The 24,812-nt window shown below is 44.6% G+C and overlaps 1 protein-coding gene across 2 annotated transcripts in view; it reads right to left on the minus strand.

Moving 5' to 3' along the window:
* cpxm2 (carboxypeptidase X (M14 family), member 2) overlaps window positions 1–24,812 on the minus strand; it is a 42,896-nt gene that overhangs the window by 7,907 nt on the left and 10,177 nt on the right. Inside the window, exons 3-12 of one of the 2 annotated variants that reach the window (XM_048988027.1) lie at window positions 22,302–22,411; window positions 19,574–19,713; window positions 12,165–12,249; window positions 11,069–11,219; window positions 10,843–10,931; window positions 7,718–7,841; window positions 7,364–7,560; window positions 5,466–5,645; window positions 4,513–4,810; window positions 3,136–3,275 (exon numbers count right to left, since the gene is read on the minus strand). In XM_048988027.1, coding sequence (XP_048843984.1) covers window positions 3,136–3,275; window positions 4,513–4,810; window positions 5,466–5,645; window positions 7,364–7,560; window positions 7,718–7,841; window positions 10,843–10,931; window positions 11,069–11,219; window positions 12,165–12,249; window positions 19,574–19,713; window positions 22,302–22,411 — 1,514 coding nt within the window. Of the gene's footprint in view, window positions 1–3,135; window positions 3,276–4,512; window positions 4,811–5,465; window positions 5,646–7,363; window positions 7,561–7,717; window positions 7,842–10,842; window positions 10,932–11,068; window positions 11,220–12,164; window positions 12,250–19,573; window positions 19,714–21,587; window positions 21,789–22,301; window positions 22,412–24,812 lie in introns of those variants that run through there. The other variant, XM_048988028.1, reaches the window with a different exon arrangement.

Genomic DNA, 24,812 nt, shown 5'->3' on the forward strand with positions numbered 1-24,812 from the left:
GACCTTTCTGTGTTCCGTGGCACTGCATTCCGCGGCACTGCATTCCGCGTCGCGCGGCGAGCGGCTGAACGTTTTCACAGCTAAGCCACATTTCAAGTCCCTCGGCGTGAAACCAGGCTGCTGTCCACCTCAATGTTTCATCCCTCCCCTGCTGAACTCCTCACATCCCAAAAGGATTTTTAATGAAAACGAGGTCTTGTTCAAAAGGCCAAAAGCCCTAAAAGGCCAATGGAATAAACAGCCACTCCAAATCAAAGCATCAACACCTCTCCTGTTCCTCTCCATTTTTTGTTCATTTTCCATGTTAATTTCCAAGTCCAAGTACACATTCTCCTTTTATTTTCAGTTCTCAGCATGTAAATCCTTGGGGGTATTTTTATTCTGTTTATTTAATAATAATTATACAAGCATTCGAGGCTCAAAGATTTCTTCTCCAACGGGAAACGCAAAAGCCAGACTCTCTGTCTGCTCTCATCTCAAATACACTTGCGGCCTGCTGGTTACCGCTCAACACACGTTACATTTCGCTGACTGGCAGACAAGCCAGACAGCCCACAGGCAGATGCAGCACATTTATTTAAAACAAGCATTTTATCCTTGTTGATCCGCACACCTGCATGTACTAAAAACCAACGTCGTTATGACTCATCAGAATTAAGGCAGACAGTGAGTCGGATTCTGTCTTGCCGCACATGTGCACATCTGAAATGCAAATTAAAGATTCTTAGGAAGAGATTCTACACTTTATTTCACCCCACTGAGTCTCTGACAGCCTGCAGTACTGACAGCGCTCCACCGGGGGTGGGAATGTGGTGTGTGTGTGTGTGGGGGGGGATTTACGGCTCAGAAACCCCAAAGAGCTGAACAATTTATGTCTTAAACTGTGAATTTGTGGTTCCTATACTTAACAATAAGACATTAAACCTGTAACTGAAGAAATAACTAGTGAAATAAGTACAATACAGGTGTATGATGCATGTACATCTCTGACAAAGAAGTACCTTAACAATGTGATGCGATTCATTTTTATTGTTATAATCGTTAACAATTGCCACCCCCCCCCCTCCAGTTTTTTAGCTACATGGGCTGGGTGTCACTAATGACCCCTAGAATCCACAGGAGGGAAAAGCTGTATAAGGTGTTAGATCGAGACGCCTGGAAAAAAATCCATTTCGCATACTGGATATCAAAGGAAACCACTGTGAGTCCTATAAGCCACTGGGAATGAGGGACTGTCGGCCATTCCAGTGGCACAAGGCTAACATTCTGCTCTCAGATGATGCGAAACGTCACTCCCCCTGTCTCCCGTGCTCAAGCCCCCACCCGACGTCTCTTTCACTGTCCCCCTCCCAAGAGAAAAACCCTGACCCCCCCCACAGTGAATCATGCTCTGGAAGCCCACCGTGTCACCTGTGCCTAGCGTCATCGTTTACAATGGAATGTGCCGGAAGGTCAGACAAGGAGCACAGGAGACGACCGACATACAAAAATCTACGCGCCACACGATCCAAGAGTGAGTGTGATTTGTGCCGTTTTGTGCTTTGATATTAAGACGCCTGATTAGCTTCGACAAATCCACAAGCTCAATCAGAGAAACTACAGTAACTATTTACGGTACCCTCTGCCTCCAGTGTCATTTTAAATAAATCATTTCATTTAGTCTATTATTGTTGACGTGACAAGTCTAATTAGGACCCCCGACTAAGAAAATAACTGTGCGATAACATTTTCTTTGTGCACGAGAAGCACGGGCTTAAATAAACATTATTCCATGTGGTCCTATTGACTTCCAGAGCCGATTAAACTGCTGAATTATATTTATATTTTCACATCTTGTTGGCAGACAGACTAATTACATTTGAACAGAGATGGAAGCGAGGATTTCACATAGACATATTCGTTCAGGAGTATCCCTGTCTGTAATCGCAGTGTAAAATGTAAACTAGCTCAGCATGGTGTTCCAGTGCTCAACATCCATAGTGGCCTTACAGCTGTTTCAGCAAACTATATATATCATGTTAGGGCTGCGACAAGCCAGAGTCTATCACAGCATAGACAGGTTGTACCTTAAACATGACACCAGCCAATCACAGGTTCCTAACCATACAGTACAATATACAAATTATGCTACTAGACCAGCGAATCAGAGGATCCCTTTGAAGGGGACCGGGGCTTCCCACAAGAATGTGGCGAAATCACGGACAGAACATGGAAACTCTAGGTCCGGATTTAAACCCGCAAACCTGGAGCCTAGAGAACCTTAAACAGCCTGTCTCTACGTTATTTATAAACATTTAAAACTTGTCAATCATGCTGTCATTATAAGAGCGAGACTTTAATAATAATAACTGAAATGTTCCCAAACAAGCATATACAATTGCTTTCTTATAGTGGTGTCAAAATGAGCCTAAATCACGTTCTTCTATAATCTCTCCCACGTCTGAAATTAAACTCCCTGCACCGGTGTTTCTCTCACCAAAAACATTTCCTTTAAATGTTTTGTTTACTTGGTGCTGAGCTGGTTTACCTCTCACGTCTATCAGGTAGCACTAGGACATCTCCAGCCTGGGAATGTTGTGCATTTCATGAGTGCGACTTGAATAAAAGAGCGAGGTAATTCATGCGGAGGAACATCAACCCGTCACATTCGCTTAATGCTTTCATCAAGCGAGGATTCGGCGGGGGTCGGGGGCATGTGGGCGGGCGTGTGGATCGGCAGGGGCACGCGGGGGAGGGGCTGTTTTTGGGTTTGTCTGTGTGTGCAGTTCTGTGGGTGTGCGCAAATAGATATGTCTATGACTGAATGCGGAAAGTACTTTTTTTTATTCTTAATTTCACTGTATGTTTGCAACACTTGTTTTTCAGGTCAAATAGGGTTCAGGAGGAATTACATTTATCTATTAATAGAGGCTTTATTTACTATTAGATGCCATTTCATGCTTTTATGCAAAGTGATGTATATTTTTGAGAACCCATGGAGCGACTGAGGACTAAGGATCTTACTCACGGGTCCAACAGTGAAATCGCTCTGCTGACAATGGGATTGGAACTGACAACCTTCCGATCAATGCCTGTGAAAGGGGACAGGCGGCCACACACGCCGCCCTGTTCCCCTGTCGAGAGAGCGCCCCCTACCTGCTCCATGAAGACGAGCAAGGATTCGCGGTTGTTCTCCCACTCGTCGGGGAGCTCGCTCTGGTGGGGGAATTTGTCGCAGCCCACGAACATGGACATCTCGAAGCAGTTGGTGTGCAAGTAGCTGAAATCATTCATACCTGTCAGAAACACAAAGAGTTACCTCCCAGCCGGTGGCTTAATTAGCTCTTTGAGCAGAGGTTTTACGGCCCTCGTTCTGCCCTTCCGTGTTCAGCTCTGAAAGAAAGGCATGCCTCGGAAATAAGCAGCAAGGATCCCTCCCCACCTAATTCCACACTATTCCCCCCCTACTTTGGAAAAAGGACAAATCTCAAACAGAGTTTATTATGTGTTCTGGATACAGAGTAAGAACTCAAGTATTTGAAAATGGGATGATACAGGGGCTGGCCCAAGCTGAAAGCTGATTGGCCTCCTGAGTGCCCCCTCCCGTCACTCACCGATTCAAAACATATTATTGGCTAATGATAAAATTGCCTCCCCCCCCCATATAAGTTATGGCTGCTTTTTGCCCTTCGCCATAAAAAATGCCAAAAAACGGCCCTGGAGGGGGTAGAAATGGAGCTGCCACAAGTGAGTTAAAAACTTCCACGGGCTTAGAAGTTTGAACTGAAAAATGCAGAGACGACCTGTGCTATTGTACTGTCACTGATTTAGGTACCACACCTGATTTTCCTTGGCAAAAGTATTTCTACGTAACCATGTAACTACAACTGCAAAATACATGTGGTTTGAAGAAAAGCTTAAGGAACAATAAACATGATAGCTATTATTTTCTAGGCTTCATTCCAGACAGTCCACATTTTCGCTCCTTCCCAGCTACCAGCCAATCCATCCATCCATCCATCCATCTTCCAAACCGCTTATCCTATTGGGTCGCGGGGGGTCCGGAGCCTATCCCGGAATCAATGGGCACGAGGCAGGGAACAACCCAGGATGGGGGGCCAGCCCATCGCAGGGCACACTCACACACCATTCACACCTACGGGCAATTCAGCAACTCCAATTAGCCTCAGCATGTTTTTGGACTGTGGGGGGAAACCGGAGTACCCGGAGGAAACCCCACGACGACACGGGGAGAACATGCAAACTCCGCACACATGTGACCCAGGCGGAGACTCGAACCCGGGTTACCAGCCAATCAAAAACACCAAATTCCTGGTACAGGCAGGTTGTGAGCTGGGAGGGAGCAAAAACATGAGCTGTCTGGGGATCCCAAAAAACCGAGTTGAGAAACGCTGATATTACAGCAAGTTATAGTATTACAGTATTAGTATTATAGTACAGTATTGTTATTACAGTATTATATTAGAGTATTATAGAATTACAATAAGTTATTATAGAGGAATATATACAGACTCCCTGCAGCCGTGTGCCAGAAGGCCCCGTTGACGGTCCCGTCCTCCTTTGCGAAATCCACCGTGTGACAAACTCGCCGGCTGGCGTCCGTCATCAGGCGATGCGTGGAGGCGTACGAGAAGGCCAGCCAGCGGAAAACGAGGTCGTCCGGGGTGGGCGTGGCCTCCCGCGTCTTGCTGCGGAAGCGTGTCCGGTCGTAGGGGTAGGTCACCACCAGCTCGCCGCCCTGCAGGTTGCCCCCGAGCACGAAGGGGATCTTCTCCATCCAGGCGATCAGCGCCCGCGTCTCCACGGCAACCTGATAATCGAAAACGCCCGGAGTGGGGGACGGGGGGGGGGCGGCGGAGCGATCGTTACGCAGCTACAACGTGTGTCCGGTCCTCGGAATAACGGGCGTCTCTGTGGCTTGGTGTAGGTGGAATTCAAACCCCCCCAAAATGCGAGGGTGGACCGGTGTTTCCTCGAGGCTTTTAGTCGGCTTTACGCTCTATTTCAGTCCCCATTTCCGAGTGGGTGTTTGGTCGTTTCCGTCTGATCGGTCGCTGTCATTACGACTCAAAGCATCCCACACGGCCCCTTGGAGCAGATCTGGGGCAACCTTTTCAAGTGAGTTTATTTCACGATGCAAACAGGCTTGAGCTGAATCCCGCATGCAACCTACAAATAAAAGCTTTCTCAAGTATCTAAGCCACACTACGATCTTTACAGAGAATTTCTGAATAACCAATTCTTGGGATACTTTATATTTCAAAAGTTTTTGGACGGTTTTTCTTTTTCTTGAATTTTAATCTGTATTTTATGATTTTATTTTTCAAACAATATGTAGGAATATAACGATACTGGATTTGCGAAAGGGGTTGCATGTATAATACTAGTTATACACATGAAAAACGTGACACAGGTCATGTGACCATGTGATGTCCCACCAAATCCCTTCTCATCCCCACACTTACCGTGGCATTCTTTGCCAGGTACCAGTCTGGGATGGGGATGTGATGGTTGAGGACTTTCCGCAAGGGCAGCTTCCTCACTTCGGCCTCCCAGAGGATGGAGTTCAGGTCCGGAAAGTTGTGATGGATGTCCAGGCCATCCTGACTCCAACGGCCCAGAGACCAGCCACCCAGTTCCGAGCCCTGATCAACAGGGAAGCATGGCAGCCCATGGACAGGGAAGGGTTAACGGCAAACATGTAGGTGAAGGTTCAAAAGGGGATTTAATTAAGCACATTTTAAGAAAGAACTTAACTGATCAGACCCCCCAAAACCCTGTACTGGGTAGGCAGTTTTAGATGACTGATTGATAGAAGAGCTTATTATCAACAAAAGTCAATTTAGTACGTGAGGCTGTACAGCATCTTTCACAAGGATGACAGTGGAGGGTTGAGCTGATTCCTTGCAGTTCCTGACCTGCTCCCTGCCACTTTGTATGTGTGGTCGAAAATGCACGGAGACCAGACAGACCCAGTGATCTGCTTTAATATGCATGCATTTTTCTCAAGGGAAAAAAAACGCCATGTTCTATATATTATTTATTGTTGTCACACGTCGCAATATTTTGAAGCATTCCTGATGACTCGCGTGTTGAAATTTTTCAGCCTTCTACTTCTACGAAAGTACTACAGAACAGCTAAACGGAATACATTCATAATGCAAATTGACGCAAGCGAATGCTAATTCCACTAGCGTTTGATGCTAGCATAACACAGCAACTCTCACAGACGCGCTAGTGGAAATTAGCGCATAGAAAATCATGATGAACACCGTGTGAACAGTAAATTAGCGTCGCTTCGGTTTCACGTCACTGTCGCTCCCTAAACCCGGCGCCTTTACCGAGCCGACCCTCCTGCAGTGGAAAACCGAAGCGAGCTGGAACCGTGCTGGAACTAGTCTCTCTTGGCAGTAGGGCTTGGGTCGGATCCTGTATGCCAGTGGAAAAGCAGCATATATGTCACTGCAATACAGACACAATATAACGCAAGATGACGGCACTCTATAACTAAAAAGCAAACTCTCAGCTGGGATTTTCCACTGTATTCTCATCAAATCCCTATCATAATTCACAGCTCCTTCTGTCTAAGACCAGCAAAGTCAGATAAGAACGACTTGACTTCACCTCCTCAATCTAGCTTATCAGCCCTGTTGCGTGGCAGCGACCTCCATCCACAAACTCGCATTTCCAAACTACACGCACATCCTCCCTGCTCTGCCTACACACCAAAGGCACTCGTGTTGCACGCAGTCATGATTACCTGCAGATAAATGACCGTGTTTCCCAAATAGTTCATCATAAATGCAGGCGGTGCGGTGAGTATTTCATCAAAGTGTCACTTTACTAGCTCTTTTCAGTAATGCTCTTCCCGTTTGGAACCTGCCCCAGGAAGCACAAGGCAGAAGGCGAGGGACGGCCGATGTGGGATGGCGGTAATTACGGCCTTTTACGAACCGAAAACGACTTCTGTAATTAAACCAAAAGTAATACTAAACACACTTTGGTTTGAATATGAAGGGGAAAAGAAGACAAGACACCAAGCAAAGTGAATAAAAGTGAAAACAAGGAGCCCCCTGAGCGCCCGGTGATTAAGCTGAGCGTTGCGTCCGTTTGCCCGTGCGGCGCGATGTTGTTTCCACGGGGACAGAAACCCTGGGAGGTCCGGAACAAACGGAGCAGCGTGGCGCTGATTCATCCTGATCGCGTCAGCAGGGTGCTGCGTCTGCAGGTAGCTGCCTCCCGCACGGGCTACGCTTTTATTCCACTGGATAGGCACTGGATCTGCCAATCCACTGCGCCACCCGATGTTGTCGACTTTAGCCAGACCTCCTTCCTAACCCGCCTCGGAGCATCCCAGACCCACCACTTCGAAGGCCTTCTCGTAGCCGTCGGGGTTGACGGAGGGGAGCAGGTGGATGCGCGTCTCCTCCACTAGGTGGCGTATGCGTGGGTTTCCAGCCAGGTACTCCTGGCACATGAACTGCATCAGTAGCAGCAGCAGCTCCCGACCCAGCACCTCGTTGCCATGGGAACCGGCAGTGTAGCGGAATTCCGGCTCACCTGACCGAAAGATAGTCCGATCAGTTCGGAACAACACTCGGGAGCCCCGGTAGAGACGTAAACAGCACTGCAAATGGGTCGGCCCTGTCGCATATCGACAAAAACGAATGTGAACTTGTGGCTAAATGGACACTCCTTGATATCGTTTATTCCTCACCCAGCTCGTGCTCCCCTGGGTTGTCAGATATCTCGATGGCGTAAAGTTTAAGGCCATTGAAGCTCTTGCCAATGTTGTAGATCCTTGTGATGTTTGGGCACATTTCATTGACGATCTTCATCAGCTGTAGTGGATGAAAACGTAACTATTTCACTGGGACAATGGATAACAAAATAAATGAAACGGCATTCTTAGCTCCAGCTTACAGCTACCCGGAATCATTTTATATAAATTGGGAAACCACACTGCAATAACGATGCATCGCAAAGAGACTGAGAGGAAGGACAGGTACTGGACAAAGCATTTCTGTCATTTGATGTCTGGTTGAACAGGGCATTAGTTCACATTAGACACAGTAGTTCTGAGAGAGTTTTCCCACAATCTAGATCAGTGGTTCTCAAACTCGGCCCTCGGGCCCCACCGCTCCCGCTTATTTCCCTGCTATCCCTGCCCTACACACAAGTCCCAGCTGTCTTTCAGCTTCTGATTGACTGAACACACCTGATCCAAGTAATCAGCAGTGTGCAGGGCAGGGATAGCTGGAAAACAAGCAGGGCAGTGGGGCCCGAGGACCTAGTTTGAGAACCACTGATCTAGACATAGTCATAATTATGATCTTGTCTTTGGGAAACCTGGATGGAAGATTGGACAGAAGACCGAATGGAAGAGGGGATGGAAGACTAGACAGGAGAGGTGACAGAAGACTGAATAGAAGAGGGGACGGAAGATGACATTTTAGAGGAAAGCTATCAAAAGCAATTGTAGGGCAGCAAGAACATGAAGCACAACATACTATCCTTCTCTTAAAAGCAACCAAACACACTACAGACAATCAAAAAAACACAGGCAACAAACTGTACTCCCTGTTCCATTTCAAAATGGCACTAAACTGCTAGACAAACCACTGACTGCTGCTGAATGGAGGGAGAGTTACTTAATGCATTCCTTTTGGGAACATAATCAAACGGCATAAATTACAGCTCAGACGTCCGTTTGCCTTCAAGAAACCGTGATACGGGGAGAGACTCAGCCACTGTGTGCCAATACCTGGAACATATTAAGGCCGACGCTCAGCGAAAATAGACAAATTCTGCACAGTGCTGGGTAATGTTCAGCCAAATTCGTGCTGACGATTCAGGAGTGAATGTCATTCGGGGCCTGGAATTTCCCCCAGAAAAGTAGGCTTCTGTCATCACTGTTTTAAGTGTTCTAAGGGTCAGTGGAAAAGACCAATGACTATCATAACGTCCCCGACAGATTCTGGGGAATGCAGGGGCACTCTTTTCTCTTCCAGAAGAGCATTCACTGCATAAACACGGCAAGTCTATTCAAGGTAAAACAGTATCACACCATGCAGCTAGTCTAGTTTGCACGCTAGAGAGGACAGCATTATAGACAAAAAAAGAAATACACATTCGTATATCTTATCTGAGAAATGGCTTTGGATTAGTGCTGTTTTTTGTGTTGAAAGTCAAGCAGGACAAGCATGACAAAGAGCTACTGAGATATATTTTATGTATTTCCTCGACTCACACGTTTATCCAAAGAAAACTATCGCACGCAGCTTTCAATGTTGAACACCCACATACCGACGACTCCAGTGGCTGTTATTTAAGAAATTAAAGATCAAGTAAAGTACAACGGTTCAATCGCAGGGATCGGGGCACGTGACAAATCAGCTGACCGCAAGCGGAAAAGCTGCGAGCCGGACGCAGGCACGTCGGGGAAGCTGAACGGGGACAGCGGGACTTGGCCCGAAATTCAGCTCTACCACAGCGCCGTTTTAATCAGCCACAGGCTCCGTCTGCGATGGCGGCTTCACGGATCATGATCCGCCAGACGAAGAGCAGCCCCACCGTCGTGAAATGAGACCAGCAGACCATTACTTAGTAAAGCTGGGTCGGAGGCGCTCCAAAAAAAATCAAGACCCCGGCGTAGTGGTTTGTTCAGAGCCCATATTCGAGTCCTTTTTCCCACCCACATTTTCAGCTGCATGGTCTGTTTTGAAAGGCAAACATTTAATTTTATATTTGTCTGGGGCTTAGCCTACATGTGACGTATGGGGTATTCATAGTGAATTGATGCAGGGGGAAGTGAAGCCTAAAACTGTACCTCCCTGTGACTGTAGAATTTTCCTGAAATTACCATGCTTTTACGCCACGGTAAACCTCAAGCATGCTGAAAAAAGGAGAAAAATACCGGCCAGCGGGTCAGGAAGCGAGTTTCAGCACTCTCTCCAAAACCGGATGGATAAAAAAATGATCCGGAAAAGGCTGACCTGAAATGATTCGTTTTATAGCTTTGGATATAAAAATACGAGCACGCTTTTGAACATAATGTTAAGTGCGAGTAGCCTGAACTGATCCCCATATAATTTTTCTAGTTTTGTGTGAACTGTGTGTCACCGACTGAAAAACATTCTCAGTAAGTCTTGGCGTTCCGTCTTATTTCTGAACGTGTGACTGAAGCTATTTCTCAAAAAAAAAAAACTGGCTCTTAAAATGAGCAACACAACGCGGCAAAGTGAAACGCGGAGAAGCCAATCCGAGTAGCTGTGAAAGGAAGCAAAACACGTTAAAATGATAGAATAGCAACATAAACGGCTTCTCTGGATCACACCAGATGCTGTTGTCCTGGACTGTTTCCATATAACTGAATGGCGGGACGAATCGTATATTCAGGAGTCAGTATGTCTAAATGGGAACCCAAGTAGTGCCAGAAGACAATGATTTAACTGCCACTGCTGAAGGAAAATTCCTAAATGACACGAACACTAGAAACTGGTGACATACAGAAAATAAAAGTTCCCAGGACTGATACATGAAATCACAGGGTTGCCAGCTCTCAGGCATCCGGCGTGACAATCACGCATTCAGACTCTCGTGCTCACGCAAGAAATCTTATAGCAAATCTATGTTATTCCATTATAAACCTAAAATTTGATATATTTAAAACGTTGGGGTTGTTTGCAAACCATACAGACTATTTTCAAGGTAATAAAACTGTTACATACATGTAAGTATGTGTGCAGACTTGTCTCGAACTGGAAATATAACTCCAGCCAGCTGACCAAAGCTGGCAACCCTGAATCATATGTTGATTTTAGAGGCGCCCGTCTAACCTACCTGCCGCATCTCTTTGTAACTGTGATGTTTGAAGTCCAGATTATCTGTGGTTGTTATTTCATTTCTCCTGCGATAATAATTATTGGGGTCTGCAAAGAATTGGAAGAGAGATACTGGGTTGTCAAGAGAAAATCATTAACATCTTGCACTATTCTGCAAACTGTGGACTGAGCGGCAGCAGCGATTATACAGATATAGCCGATTATTTTGGCACCCCAGCCCTCACCTGGCATGGGACACCCCAGGATCTCCACCCGCATGCAGACGCTGCCGCCACTGAACCACGATCGCGGGTTCACGCGTATATAGCGCGCCATCACCGGCGCCGGGAACTCGCACAGCACCGGGATCTCCTTCTCCCTGTTCCCTGTGAAAATCTGCAGGGCATCTCCGCCATCAGTGCCAAAGGCCGTCAAAGACGAAGAACAGAAAAATTTAAACTGTTTGTATTTCATTATTATTGTTTTTTTTTTTTTGTATTTTGTTTGCAAGGGAAAAAAACCTAATTCGATAATAATTTGCTTATTAAATCTGGCAGTGCACTAAAAGAAAATAGAAGTTGGCCAGTCTGCTGCTTTGGCGCTAGGAAGTCTGGAAGAAGCTTGTCCGTCTGGGGAGAATCAATACTCAAAATTAAACAAATGTGTGTGATTTCCACGAAACAAGGGTACTGGTGCATGACCAAAGAATCTCTAATTAAAAGACAACAAACCGTTACGAAATATAATTGGACGCAGCGCTGCGGCATAAATACAGCATATCCGACGTCTCTGCAGCGCATGCCTTAAAAGAGAGCCGCTAAGGAATCAATTACATAAAACCTGGCCAGAAACAAAAAGTAATATCGAAATCTTTTCAACTTCTTTTCAAAAAGCAACGCAAACTTACTTCATGTTAAATGAATGTATATTTCACATACAATGATATTGAGTTTCTCACTTGGTCGGTCTCATTAGGTCATATTGAGTACTTTAAAATGTACTGAAATTTCAGAACTCAGGCCAGTTTCCTCTGATTCTTGGCGCATTATTTCACTGTAGGCCTCATTCTTACGCAACACTGCTCAGATGCTGCATTTCATAGACGGTATATTCAAATACATCACCGTTATTTAAAGTTTTAGTTGTGCTGGATTTCAGCACTGTCTACCTCATGTATGGCCTTATATCTGGTGAAAATATGCCTGTACTTTTTCTTCTTCTGTGGAACATGATCAGTGATGCTGTGTTGGGTCAGAGCTGAGCTCCCTTATGCCAATCGGACCCGACAGCCCCGTTTCAGACGCAGCGCTTCTGCTGCGTGGCAGAAACTGTCAAGCTCACCAAGTCCTGGGATCCGTTCTTCAGGGTGACCCACGTGTGGCTGTCATTGCTGACCAGCACTCGGTACGATGTCACCCAGTCACTTCTGGAAAGGACAGAAAAAGGACAGAGTAAGGCAGCTGATAGAGAGCCTATTTCAGCCAGGTCCGCTGGGTATATCATTTTCCCAAGTATTCTAACGCAGTTTATTATGAGTACTTCAAAAGCTCTTTTGTCCGGAATTATATTAACCGGCACAATTATAAAATGTGAGTATAAAAAGATTTACGTTCACGAACGGACTACCACGAAGCCTATTATGTTAAAAATTAATTTTAAGTACAATGGATCGTAATAACAAAGGCGCACGCTGCTTCGTGACGCTCCTGAAAACATTACACGGTTTAAGCGGTTAGTCGATTTGAGATGCATATATTACACTTCCGAATGTAGTTCTGGTTATTTATACGGTATAATTATTACTATGTACTGTATTATTATTTTTCCAACTTACCTACAAACTTGATTTAAAGACAGACTTAGGGAACGGATGACTGCCCGGGCACTGCCTGTGATAAGTAGTAACACTATTCTATTAAAAATGTACCCAAAACAAACTAAAAATAAGAAAGAACAGGATTGCGTGATATAAATGACAGTTCCTGTGCGTGCTTATAGAGCGGAAGGGCTTGTACCACCGTAAATTACCTTGCTGTCCCTGAGTCGTATTAAATATCCGACTTAAAATAACTCCAGTAATCATTAATGAGTTGCAATTCAGTGTTTTTCGCGAGAAAAATTTTCCTGTATATTAAAAACTGCACAAAATATACAATGGAAGGGAAATTAAACTGAAATCTGATAATTAAGCATGCCTGCTTTATTAAATTGTAACACTGAACATTACATATTTTGTTTGCAAAAGTAATAAATATGGATTTGTGTGGGGGTGGAGCTTATGGCCAGCAGGATTGTGTGATTCTCAGAAGACTGCTTCAGCCATTTCAACACCAAGAGTACATGACAAGCTGATGACTGGAGGAACGACAGCTCCGTCTATCGCCATAAAGATCACCTATCGGGGTGTCGTTCTGAAATGTTAAGCATATAAGTACAAAAATGACAACGAAGATCACATGCATCACGAGTTGACATTTACATCATAGAAATTGCAGAGTGTGAAACTGTTCCACGTGTTAAGGACTCGAGCGGGTTTGGTGTGAAGTCGTAGCATGATACAGGCAGATCTTCTAGTAGCATTCAGACTTTACTGACATCCAGCAATCAACAAACCACTTGCGAACTAAACAGAGGCAGGGACTTAAATACAGAGGGGTAATAAGACTAACAAAGGGCAGGTGAGATCAATCAACAAGGGTTTGGAAAACAGGCCAAAGGTGAAACTAAGAACTAATCAAGAAAGAGGGGAAACAGAATGTAACACTGGGAATAACAAAAATCAATAAAACACAACTAAGGCTCAAAAGCAAGAAACCAAAACTGAAAAGAAAATCACAGGACTAAACTGATACAAAAGAAACCCTATAGTAACAAAACACAAGAACAGAGGGGTTTAGAGGCAGGTGTATGTTCAACGAGTTGAGCCATGTGGCCATCAAAGAGCAGGAGAAAACACAAAGACTAACAACAGGAGGGACGGGACGACCAGCAACACCTGCTGGCCAAACGGGGAAGGTACACAGAGTGGAATAACAGGAGCTGACCCTGACACCATATAAACCAAAGTGTTTCTGTTCATTGCATACAGGGGCCCCGTAAATGGAGTGGAATGAATTAGGAGCCAAAACATGCCAGTAGAGGTTGTGTTTCACCCAAGGTGAGCTACTGCTAGGGGGTCCGGATTTCTAGCTATATGTTGGCAGTTTGCTTTATATTCAGACGACGCAGCCTGGAAGTAACCAGAATTAAATGATTATCATTATTTTGGCTAAAATTCCCCTGTACAATTCAGTTCACTCTACAACCATTTTCGGTGCTATTATCCTGGTGACTCAGAAGATTGATAGCTAACTGTGTTTTAATCTTCAAATATTTTCCTTAGAAAATGATCCACAGGAACACAAAGAAGTCACAATGAATGGATTGTCTAGAGCAACGATTAGCAGGATATTAACGGGCTACTGATTTAGTGAAAGAAAAATATTACAAGCTAAGAAGGCATACGGGATTAGCCGTAAGAAACAGGCAGACAGCTTGTTTTAATTAGCTTTACTTCATACACTGACACGACACCTGGTTCTGCTTTGGAGTCATTGAGAATAACACATGCAAGCAGGCCTGTCTTCACGACCGTGGGGCCTGAGGTATTTGGACGTTCCTCGCAACATAAATCCCTACACAATAAGAGTGAAAAACGGGGCCTATTCAGTGACTGTCCAGGACAGATGTGAGCAGATGAAGACAAATGTACGCTTCTGCTCTTCAGTTTTATTTTCATTTACAGCTCGTTGGCTGCAGGAAAATAGCTCTAGTTCGTGAATCCAGGCTCTACTAGGAGAAATGATGGGGAATCTGCCGTTTTCACATACAATAGGTGGCTGTTCTTCTTATGCACCAAAGCTTCTCCACAAATAATGCAGCATGGTCCACAGTCACCCGCCCTGGACGCTGTTAATGGGACACGAGGTCTGGTGTGGTCCAGTTCCTGTTAATTAGCTCAATGCGCTAATGAGTATTCCTTTGGCAGAAGTGGCATTTCCAGATAATTGTTCAGTGACCCTGAAGATTCACTCTACCTTGATGGCTGGGAATTGAAGTGCATGTTTGTGGGGGTGAGGGTGCGGGTATGTGGGGGGGGGGGGGGCAGAAACAGGAAATTGAGTAGATGCGTGATCCATGTAGGGGGACAGGCCTGAAGAAGATCATCTGGGCCACGAAACAGCCAAGTTTCTCTAACCATCTCACAAATATTGAAACCTACAGCTCATATTCCAGTTATGGGGGTTTCTTAAGCTGAAGGTGAACAGTTACAACACTTGTTTACAACAGCGTTCCCCAGACTTAATCCCCCAAGCCCAGACGCAGGCTGGTTTTAAGGAATTTTCCATTAGGATCACGTCTGAAACTCCAGCCAGTTGGACTTACCATCCAAATCACTGCTACGACGTCACAATTAAGCGCTGAGATTAAGCAGAAAGTCGCAGCTGAGCGAAAGCAGAAGCGAGAACTTTGGTAGATGGTGAGATGGTTCACTGGGTAATACACGGCCCAGTTAATGAAATTAACTGTGAGGTTTTCCATTTGGATTTTCTTACATGTTATTGCAATAGCACTAGCAAGCACCCCCTCTGGTTGTTGGTGGTAATTGCAGTGTCAGAATGCTGTATGGCTGCACCGCACCAATGCATATATATTAACATAACATATTGTTATGTTAATTATCTCACAATGGCTCAGAAACAATGTCATAATTATTTCTCCAAAATGAATGACTACAGTTAGCTGTCGATAGCTACCAATGATTGAAAAGAACTTCGGTAAATTCTATTAGCCATTGCAACTTTCAGCATCTTAAGCTCTCATTGCATCTTCCCGCGCCTGTGCCTTACTTAAACGTGACGGCGGACCTCGCTGGCAGCCGTTCGGCCCTCTGATGATGCTTAAATCGACTTAACACCATTTATCACACCTGCCTTTTGAGCAGATGACTTAAAGACGAGAGGCGGCTCTGGAAGTGGCATTAAGCTCGTAAATAATTCATACTGAAGGGATGTAACTAATCCGCCTCCCCCCCCACCCAGAGTGCCCCCCCCCACCCCCCCATGCCAGCAAGCAGAGCCTTGGTGAAGGAGCCGTGGATGGGTCACTCACATGGGTGCCATTCGCTAATCAGGGCAGGCTTGTGTTGTTTGGGGGAGGGGGGGGTGACAGAATGGGGGGGTGTCACACATGGCCTGGGGGAAGCCCCCTCCCCCCAAATCAGAGACAACAACATGACTCTGTGATATACTTTGTGCGTTGCTATGGTTTCCTGCAGTTTCATAATTTTTCGGCCACGACGGCAGGAGCCGCGGAAAAGCAGAGAGACGTGGAAGGAGAACAGCGTTAAGTGCAAGGAATTCATGTCACGATACTGGTCTAAAAACGACGACTCTAACTCAGACCTATAACGATGACCTTTCCGGAAACATCCTGCGCTAACGGGGTTAACGAGGTGCACCGCTGCGGTGGAGTGGACCTGGGGTGGCGTTCGGCCGTGCGGGTTGCTCCTTGGCTTGTTTGTTGAGGTGGAAAACCAACCCCACAGCAGCTGAGGCTAAATTGGCTTGGTCCATTGTCATGTCGCTAAAGCCCGTCCTTACAGGTCTTTGCCAAGGTGACAACTAATTTAAAGTACAATACCGTGTGAGAAGAGAGAAACACGACCACCTAAGGGGATGAGTCAGATGATTCAATTGTATTCTGTTCCTCATAATCGGTCGGTAAACCCAACTAGACCATTATGCCCAACCCAGTGGTTAGTTTGGGTTTTCCCTCCAAATCCTGGAAAAGGGATGTTTCCTTTCTGCCCCAATGTATCGCCCTGAGATATATTTTTCTCTCTCACCTATTAATTTGGGTTCCTTTTGCTGTATTGCCCCGTCACATTCTGTGCAAATTCCAGAAAGGAAAACTCCATGTCTCATGAACCGGTTATTCTCTGTCAAGTCGCCACCTTGACTCGAGGGATCTTTTCAGACCCCGTTGTAGCAGAATAGATGATGCCAGACAAGCCCACACGTCGCCATGGAAACGAGGGGATCTCCAGGCACAAATTCTTCCAAAGAAAAAGCTCCGGCTGATTAATGAATGAGCAATGGCTGACCCCATCCTCACAATGAAAATTTCAATTTGAAAAAGTACATGTGGTCTGCTGAGGATCCTCTGCTCCCATTTCAGATAGTCTAAGATGAATGTCATGTGAGGCAGTTATGGAAAGTAAGCAGGCGGCTACCCCTCCAACACGAGGCATGTCAATCACCGGCAGAAATAAACCGAGATGAAAGACTCCCTTCATCATTCTGTCTGCAGCTCAGCGACCTTTCCGTTTCAAAGAGGGAGAGGAATTCTCGTGTAGCTAAATGCATTCATTAGCAAGCCCCAGATCAATTAACCTTCTCGCCACACCTACAGCGCCTCCACTCGGATTAACTTTGATCATACTTACCTTTTCTGCTATTAATAAATTGCTTGGTCTAAATTCAGTTTCCATGCATTTTTTTTCTGTGGGACAGCTGTACAAGATTCCTGCCGTTTGCTCGAAAACTTCAGGTTCCGAGAACATTTTTCAAACGAGCGGAAAAAGGAAAGTTTGAAAAGCCCCCCCACAGCTGTTATATCGTAGCTCAGCCCGGTTGTTTTATTAAAAAACATATGTAAATTAACGTAAACCTTGTTTTACAGATATGAATATCAAACGTTCATAGTTCTTTATTTTAATTAGGGGGTTTTCCTTATCAAAGCGAGGACAAAATCAAAGGATATCTGGTGGCTTATGAATCAGCGGGATATCACTGAAACTACGAACAAAGTAGTTACATTTACATCTGATGTGTTTGTTCCCGATGCAAACCTTCTTACTGCTGTACCGACTTACTGTCAGTACACATTTGAAATGGCACTGGTACATTTCGTCAAGTGAAAAAAAAAAGACTTGTTACTCTGCAAGGAATTCCGTGTACTCGTGACCGGAAGGTTGCTGGTTCGAACGCCATGGCCAGCAATATAACTGCGTCACTTCAGCTTCCTAACCGCACACACTGCTGCAGTATAAAAGGCTGGCTGTCACCTGAATATGTGTGTTTCATAGGACCGTAAGATGGAACAATAATCAATAGGTTATTAATCCCCTAGGGGAAATTGTCTTTACACCTCCCTCAACTTGCTCTTTGTGGAGTAAGCCGTCCGCGAAGAGCAGCCACCCATAGCGGCACCCAGGGAGCTGTGGGTTAAGGGCCTTGCTCAAGGAGCTGCAGACGTGCTGAGGTTGGGTTTGAACCAGCAACCTTCTGATCACAGGCACCTATGCTTAGCCCATTGAGCCACACACTGCAAAGGCTCTATCTGTACAATGGCAGTCTATTCTATTATCTAATCCACAAAATGTGGACCGTCTGGGGGGGGGGGGAGAGAGAAACAATTATAATGTACACTAATGAATACTAGGATTACTCGACCGCCTCTACCTGTTCTACATGTGAGTGGTTGCATTGCTGTTTTACACGTTACACTCTTCCACTGCAGCACTAGATCCTAGAGCTGGTATTTCCAAAGCATACATGATAAAGTCTGGCTGCCATGTGCCGATGTCACATGTGATCAATTAATTGGACAGAGAGAGGATGTTAGAACAATGACACTGTGAAAAGGCGTCTCCCTACAAAATCCCATTAGAACTGCACCTCAGCTTTCAACAGGTTGCTGAAAATCAGGAAACATAATTATGACATTCCTTACAAATGAACCGTTCAGCTTAATTAGATTTTGTTCAAGTTATTTGACAAATAAAGCACCTGAGTGTTTTATCGGATGTGTAAGAAGTTCCTGTTCAGAAGCCTACACAGGCTAATTTTTAATTGCCATTGTCTTAGATAATTAACAACATATCAGTGATCGCTAGGTGAATAGGTATTAAAAATGTCTAGATTGCGGCTGATTTAAAACACTTTTTCTCACCACGCTACATCACAGCTGAATCACTGGGTCACTTTAATGAGCGGGGCCAGCAGCCGGGAAGTTGTTGGTTCTAGGCCTTCGCATTACATTTCTTTGTTCAGCAGATACCTTTGTCCAAAGCAACCAATGCCCCAGGATGAGTTGGGGTTAAAGGCCTTGCTGAGGGACCCAACAGTAGTGTGGATTCTTTGATATACATCCTGCTGAACAATACACCCTTAAAGCAGAGCTGGCATGTTTTACTTACAATAATTTACCATTTTTCCCAATTACATATTCAATACACTGATTTAAACCCAGGATTGCAATCAAAAGCAAAAATGAACCATTAACGACCACTACATTATGACCATATGTTGGCAAGATTCTTCCCATTCACGTCTTTTGGTCATGCAAGGCTATCACACCTAATTATAATCTCTCAATAATTTCTATCAACATTACACCAATAGGTAGCACAGTGGTTAAGGAGCTGATGTTATGGAAAAGACATTGCTGAATAAAATCCTTGGTGAGTCTCTGCAGAGTGTTTAAAAAATATATTTGACCCCAAGGACTTCGGTAACGTTCAAGATTGCGTTAATAAAATTATATACAGTTTATATATTTTGAGAAGCCTGTGCACTGAGTAATGCTAAATTGTATAGAATGTTTTGCCAATTAAATTAAAATGTACTTGTGTTGGATCTACAATAGGGCTGCCTGCTCTGGGTGTACTGGGGAGGGCATGGTAGCCATGACGACGGTGTACTCACGACCAGAGGGAACTCCTGCCCTGCGTGATGACACCTGTGAACTTTGTGAGCCTCCTGGCGTCCACCTCGAACCACTGCATGGGGTCGTTCCTGCCCGCACACCAGCCGCCTTCGTAGAACTCGTCTTCATAGATCCCGGCCTGTAGGGGGCGACAGAGGGCAGTCTCTGAGTAGGAGGCAGCACCGGGGCAAGACATATGTGGCTGAACAGCGGTGGAACGAGCCAAGTGTGGGGGCCAAGATCTTCCCCACACGCGGCTGATATTAGCCACACCCAACAATGACCGGGAGGCTGGCAGAGGTGTGAATTATAGCTGCATATGCCGCAGTGATCCTACCGAGCGGGAAAGTTACATCAGTTTGTTTTTGGCCCGTGTTGGCCAGTCCATTAACACTTGTTATTGGCTCCTCAAGAGCCTGCAGGTTGCCAAGGAAAAGACTAAACTGGCAAGATCTAAATTAGGAGACAAAACAGGTGCTTTCCTATAAGCTTCCATAAATTTTGAGAGAAGATGGATGTGTAACAATTCAGCGCAGGGGAAAATGAAAAAGAGGGGCTCTGAGCAGGCTGAGGAACAGCACAAAGGCAGCCCACAGATCTGTCTGGGTCTTTGAGGCCTTGCGATTGTTCCTTGATGAATGAGGCGTGACGATTCAGAACCTCAGTAAAAAAGGTAGACTGCCACACACCTACATGTTATCTCTGGAAGCTTCCTTTTTGGGTTTAACTTCAACAAAAAAAAAATTCATTACAACGACAATACGGCGTAGTCCTACTTGAATCTGCAGAACCAACCTATTGGCCTGTGATTCTTTAAATAGCCTAAAACATGTGTGAAGAGTCTCTATCTGACGCCGACAGTCACATTCTGAAACACACATCTGCATTAATGGTTTGAGTTCTTATTTTTACTGTTCAGTTCCTTTCAGTTTAAGACCTCAGCTCTATGACGCAGCGCAGGCACGTTCCAGACGAAGGCAAACACGTGACGTTGAAAGCTGTGTTTGTTTGGTTGTCTGTGGAAACTGCACATTACAGTGTGTGGAACTAGTTAGCTTAATCTGTTCCAGGAGCTTTGATTCCAAAAGATGAGACAAGTGGTACAAGCTTATATCCTGATGTAGACTTTTCTCACAAAGAATCTTTCTTCCCACGAACGTTGCCCCATTTTATTACAGCAGGGCCTATTCCATCTTTTTTAAACAACGGAGCAATAATTTCTTTGCTCTCTACTCAGCATAATGTGCTTTAAGGCATTTTTTTCCAGCAACAGATTTCACAGAAATACATCTTAAAAATGTAGAACAGAAATTTGGATTTAGATTTCGGGAAAAAAAAGCTTGAGATGCTTATTTTCCATACAGTAACGTTCCTGTTTACGTTGTCACAGTGCACCTAAATATCCAATAATGAACAAGCAAAACAAATATGCCTTATTTCTCCCACCTTTAGATGAATTCTCCAGCTATTTTAATGCCATTAGTAAATTAATTTGCTGTTAAAATTTTCCCAGACGATGAGATAATTAATGCAAAGTGTGGAAAATACTGCGGTTCCATCACACAGACGTAATGTGAGGCGGCCAGGTAAATTCAGAGTGACATCATCAAAACGAGACACAAGGAGCCAAAACTATTCTTAGCTCATAGTTACTTAATCCAATCCATCAAGAAATCCCTAAGAAGAAAACTTAATATGGAACGTTTCATGTTGTTTTTTCTATGCCAGAGAATACTGATGGTAATTAAATTTTCATTCGTTCTTTCCCTTTACTTAAATAGGCATGTCATTGTTTCGGTTTCTATTTATCATTTGTTTAGCAAGAAAAGTGAAAATCTCCTTCAGAATACAGGTAGATTTGAAAATAAATTCAAAGCCTCAACATTAGACAGTTTTTTTTCCAAAGTGTTTGCTAATGGAATAACGACATCATATATATATACTTTTGCATACTGGTTTGATCTTACTTAACAACTATATAAAACAATTTCTAAAGAGAAAATTACGTTGTACCAGTAGCTTAGCCATGGAAGCTTAATGAGGAGAGAGGTACACAGTGCTTCTTGAAATTAAAGCACAGGAGTGCAGCACGTCTTCCGAACGGAACCAAATAACACGTCGAGCGTGTTCTGATCCATAATACGGACACGAGATGGGATATTTGTCAGATCGATACGGCCCGTTAATGTGCAGCCAAACCACCCACAATATGAAGTTTCCATGGCGACGCAGACTTGAAAGCAATCAATCTCCAAAAATGAAAACTCGTTTGAGCAGGTCCCCCCGTTCAGTTCCTGTTAGTAAGGATGCCTGCTAATGTGCGATTCTCTGTGTTTTTTCAATGGTAGCCCTGTAAGATGCTTTAGTGCTGCGATACCTATGACAAACAGGCAGAAATATGGGCTGCTTCGCACTTATTTATAGACATGGCAAGTAAAATAATTAAAGACTGTAAAATATTGCATCTGTGCAATGTGTAATAGGTGTTGTTAGCTTTGGTTTTACGCAGAATAACAAACAGATGGCAGAACGGGGGATTCTTTATTTTCTTTATAACGAAATTAAATGCGGGAAAGTAATTTTCGTCATTTTGCGCAAATGTCAAAACAAGTGGGCCGGTACACCGTTCTGATTAATCGATACATCAGCTATTACACGTGACGTCTCATTCTAGAGCTCACAGGAAGTTGAAAGCAGCAGGCTGGCCGCAACCATGCCTGTACACACCTGGATGTTGAGGCGTCCTCGATGCGGTCCCAAGCTGTAGCGGCTCATCGTGGAGGCATGAAGCTGAAAGTCATCTATTTTCAGGGTTTCCAGTCCCATGGGGGGACATTCTAGAGAAACGAAGTCGAGGGTTAGGTCACAAAAAAGGCACGCGTGCGCCCACTCTATCATTCTCCCAATTTCCATCCCACAAACGTGATTGTCGCTTTGCAGACTGTACAGGGTATCATCAAAGACGATTTCAGAAGATCCATATTTGCAAACGTCCCAAAAGTGCAATGAATCTCTCACAGGGCAGTTTAAATTTGTTTCAGTGCCATGGAGGACATGTGCAGATGCTGTAAAATCGAAGGCAGATTACAGTGCAACTCTTCCCACAGAAAGGGTGTGTGTCCGGATGAAAAAAGAGAGGAGTGAGTCTTTAAAGAGACAATAATTATGCCCACAAGCAGAGCAACTTTCTGCATATTTCTGCAGCAACTCAACATGTGACAATACCGGGAAATAACAATAAAATTGTGTGTGTGTGTGTGTGTGTGTGTGTTACAACAATATATATACGCACACATAACTGGAGACTAAACCTACATGATTACAACTCCCTGGAAATCAACTCTGAGTGTCATCTTCCATAGCAGAAGGCTGTGAGTTGTGCAACACATTCACTTCTTCATAAGTTGATGCTAAAAAGCCATTGAAAGCCGCTTGCCAGTCAGCATTACGCTGACACCTTGCTACCACTTTACGAGGAACGAGGCTTGGACACCCACCGTGCTCTGCCAATCACCTCCCGGTTCAACCTGACGCCAGCCAATCAGAAATGGACTAGACTGGCTGATGATTCATAGCATTAATCCCAAGGGTTGCACAACATCAGTTCTCCCATAAGTACCATTGGCTCCAGCATTAAGGTTTTTGAAATTGTTGTCACTCAAAAAAAAAAAACAGCATGGTGATAACCGGAAACGAGAAAGTTTGCACTTACAGTGAATATTTTTAACTGGGCACCATTCTGAAACAACTACAGCTACTAGAGTAAAATTGAGCTTTTCCCTCCGGTGCCATTTCAGTCAATGGGGGGCGGGAGGGGAGGCTGACTCCACACTTCGCTTTACTTCCATTAATAAGCAGATGATCTATGAAGCTTTACTCGCCTCGTTGTGGCACCATTACAAAAGTGTTCGTGTTGGCGTCCTAGTACAGCAACTCCCCTCCAGTTCTCCCGCTGTTTACTCTCATCCGACTCTGCAAAGTCATTATTGCGCTACGCAGATGGCTCCCGAAAGGGACGGCACACGAGTCATCCCTTCGCGATTGGGAAGCGTCTTAGAGAAGACAGGCCTGCTAGTAGAGGACTCAAGAAGGTAGCAAGCATACAAAAATATGCTAGTTGGCCCAACGGGTCGAAGAGAATAGGGCAAACATTGCACCCTATTCATTGTTTATTTTGGGAAAGCAGTAAATTAAACAGTAATATAACATGTGCCGGTTAGCCTTGAAAATGGTCAAATATAATAAAAATGAAAATGCTTCATTCTGTTATTTAAAAAAGATGTTGTTTTTATGAATGGGGTACAATGCTTCATAAACACAGCTACGTCTACAGCGGCAGGATGCTTGGCACTCCTAGAGAAAGAAAACAGAATAAGAGCACTAATGAATAAAAATAATTAAATAATGTGGCTGTTTACTGGTGTAACTTTGCCGGGGGTGGACATACTGGACATCACCTTCAGTGGCTGACAGCGGCTGTACAAATAACCAGTGTGACCAGCATGTATCGTTGCTATAAAAAAAACATGCTGAGTTTCTTTTTCCATTATGTAGGGACCTTGTCACGTCTGCGGGTCTCATTCAGCTAGCTGAGGTTCCACAAGCAAGGGAGGATGTTGCTGATTTACTTGGCAGTAGTGAAGTTAATGCAGTGGGGGATTTAAGTCATAGCGTTTGTTTATCGACTTTGCATAGATTTATGAGTTGCAGCTGGACGTTTTATTGATGCCGAAGTTCCTCCGACATTGACTCAGCTTCACTTATTCATGTCCTAATTTTCCGTGGGGGTCCAGCCCGCCTGCTTTCCACTTTAAGTATTGTGAAAACCCTCCCCTTGTAATTTGCTATCTGTGAGTCGCACCACAGTCTTGGCAAAGTAATTTCATGCTATGTCATACCTGCATATGGAATATGCACTTGACTTGATTATAAAAAGTTTCCGTTCGAGGTTTAATGATTAATTAAAAAACACACATGAAATGTTCTGCATCTAGCACAGCAAAAACTCTGATGCTCGCCATTTCGGGATCTGTGGTAATGGGCAGGGCTGCCTGAAAGTGACTCCGTGTTCCTGCAGTAACGCGAAACCTGTGAGGAGCGCTATTCTCCTCCCAGTGCCGGCTCCCGTTTCGCTGTGGTGGCACACTTGCAATTAACGCATTTAGCCGAAGAAGCTACCGCCAGCTGTCTGTCTGTGGACGTTTGGTTCTCCTCTGATATAAAAATATCATAACAGCA

The sequence above is a fragment of the Brienomyrus brachyistius genome, chromosome 20, assembly GCF_023856365.1.
Source record: "Brienomyrus brachyistius isolate T26 chromosome 20, BBRACH_0.4, whole genome shotgun sequence".
Classification (NCBI taxonomy): domain Eukaryota; kingdom Metazoa; phylum Chordata; class Actinopteri; order Osteoglossiformes; family Mormyridae; genus Brienomyrus; species Brienomyrus brachyistius.